At 28.3% G+C, this 1404-nt stretch overlaps 1 protein-coding gene across 1 annotated transcript in view; it reads left to right on the top strand.

The window, feature by feature from the left end:
* The window catches only part of LOC135210523 (uncharacterized), a 7397-nt gene extending 6211 nt beyond the window's left edge, over positions 1-1186 (top strand). The window contains exon 4 of the mRNA XM_064243397.1: positions 249-1186. Within this exon, the coding sequence (XP_064099467.1) occupies positions 249-250 (2 nt within the window). The 3' untranslated portion in view covers positions 251-1186. The remainder of the gene's footprint in view (positions 1-248) is intronic.
* The last annotated feature ends 218 nt before the right edge of the window (positions 1187-1404 follow it).

Here is a 1404-nt window from a genome sequence, read left to right as displayed (position 1 = left end):
TATATATGTATATATATGTATATTTATGTATATATATATGTATGTATATAATATATATATATATATATATATATATATATATATATACTATATCAGATATATATATATATATGTTATATATGTATATATGTATATAATATATTTAATCATGTTCAATACCAATGTAATCCCATAAGATCACTCTCAAAATGAATTTGCTTTGTAATAATGAAAATAATTGAACTCAAAATTAATTCTCATTGTCACAGGATCACTTCTGATGAAGAGGCTCCATGGAGAAGATCGAATTCTACTCGAAACTTTACAGAATATAAAACAAGTTTATCTAATTCCGAATATTCATTAAACACTCAAGAAGTCAAACAATGTTGAACAATTCCACGACTAAAAAGCATTACTTCAATGTGGCATTCTAAAAAAAAAAAAAACACTCATAAGGTCAAACAAGGTTGACCAATTCCACGACCAGAAGAAATTACATTCCTAAAAAAAAAAACATGGCTACACAAGTAGCAGCTTTGGATGCTTTATCATATGAAAAGTTTGTCAACATTTACACTAGTTTAATTTGCGAGGGCTCTGTCTTTACAAGCACCATTCAGTTGTTGTTCTCTATGTAAACCAAATCTGACACTAGTTTGGCAGTTTGCATCCCACGAGCAGGTTGAGTGTACTGATTTAATCTGTTAACAGAACTGACAGAAGTAATGAACATATGAGATTATGTATATCTGATGCAATATAATTTAATTTCGATTATATAAATACTGTATATTACTGACAGTTATTTAACTACTGCCCGGAACATGTAATATTAAATAAGTATTATACCCAAATGAAGGACAAAGGTTCTTATTTTTTTTTTCATTTATGATTTTATTAGGGATGTAACTTACCACTTCATGTTCAGCATCATATTTCGAGGATAGACTGACTAATATGTCCCTTTAGATGTGCTTCTCATATTTGCCAAAGGTTATTAGACAAACATTCCATTGCATTTACTATAAGTAGTGAAGACTGGATACAGGAGATTAAGTTGTGATGATTTATAATTACGGTGATTTTGCATACTGATGTCATTATCAATTGTATCATTTTGTTTGTTACTCTAATTTATGAATTATTTTTAATTTTCAATCAAAACTGTATTTTTTAAGTGCATAGCAAGTAAAAAAATAAGATGCGAGTTTTTTTTATTGTCCTTACAGTGATATTCAGCTGTTGATAAAGCTGCTATCTATGCTTTATATAGACCATTAATTAACGTCAGGATGTGATCAAGCTTCTTTTTGTAGCATCTGTGGCATACACCTTATAGACTTCAGAATCTTGAATACTTTGTTTTTCTTGGATGTCAAAACTTAATATCTTTTAAGAGTTAAGGAATTTATTGACTTTCAT

This window comes from Macrobrachium nipponense, chromosome 39 (assembly GCF_015104395.2).
Source record: "Macrobrachium nipponense isolate FS-2020 chromosome 39, ASM1510439v2, whole genome shotgun sequence".
Taxonomy (NCBI): Eukaryota; Metazoa; Arthropoda; class Malacostraca; order Decapoda; family Palaemonidae; genus Macrobrachium; species Macrobrachium nipponense.
This window is presented reverse-complemented; position numbering and strand designations above follow the sequence as displayed.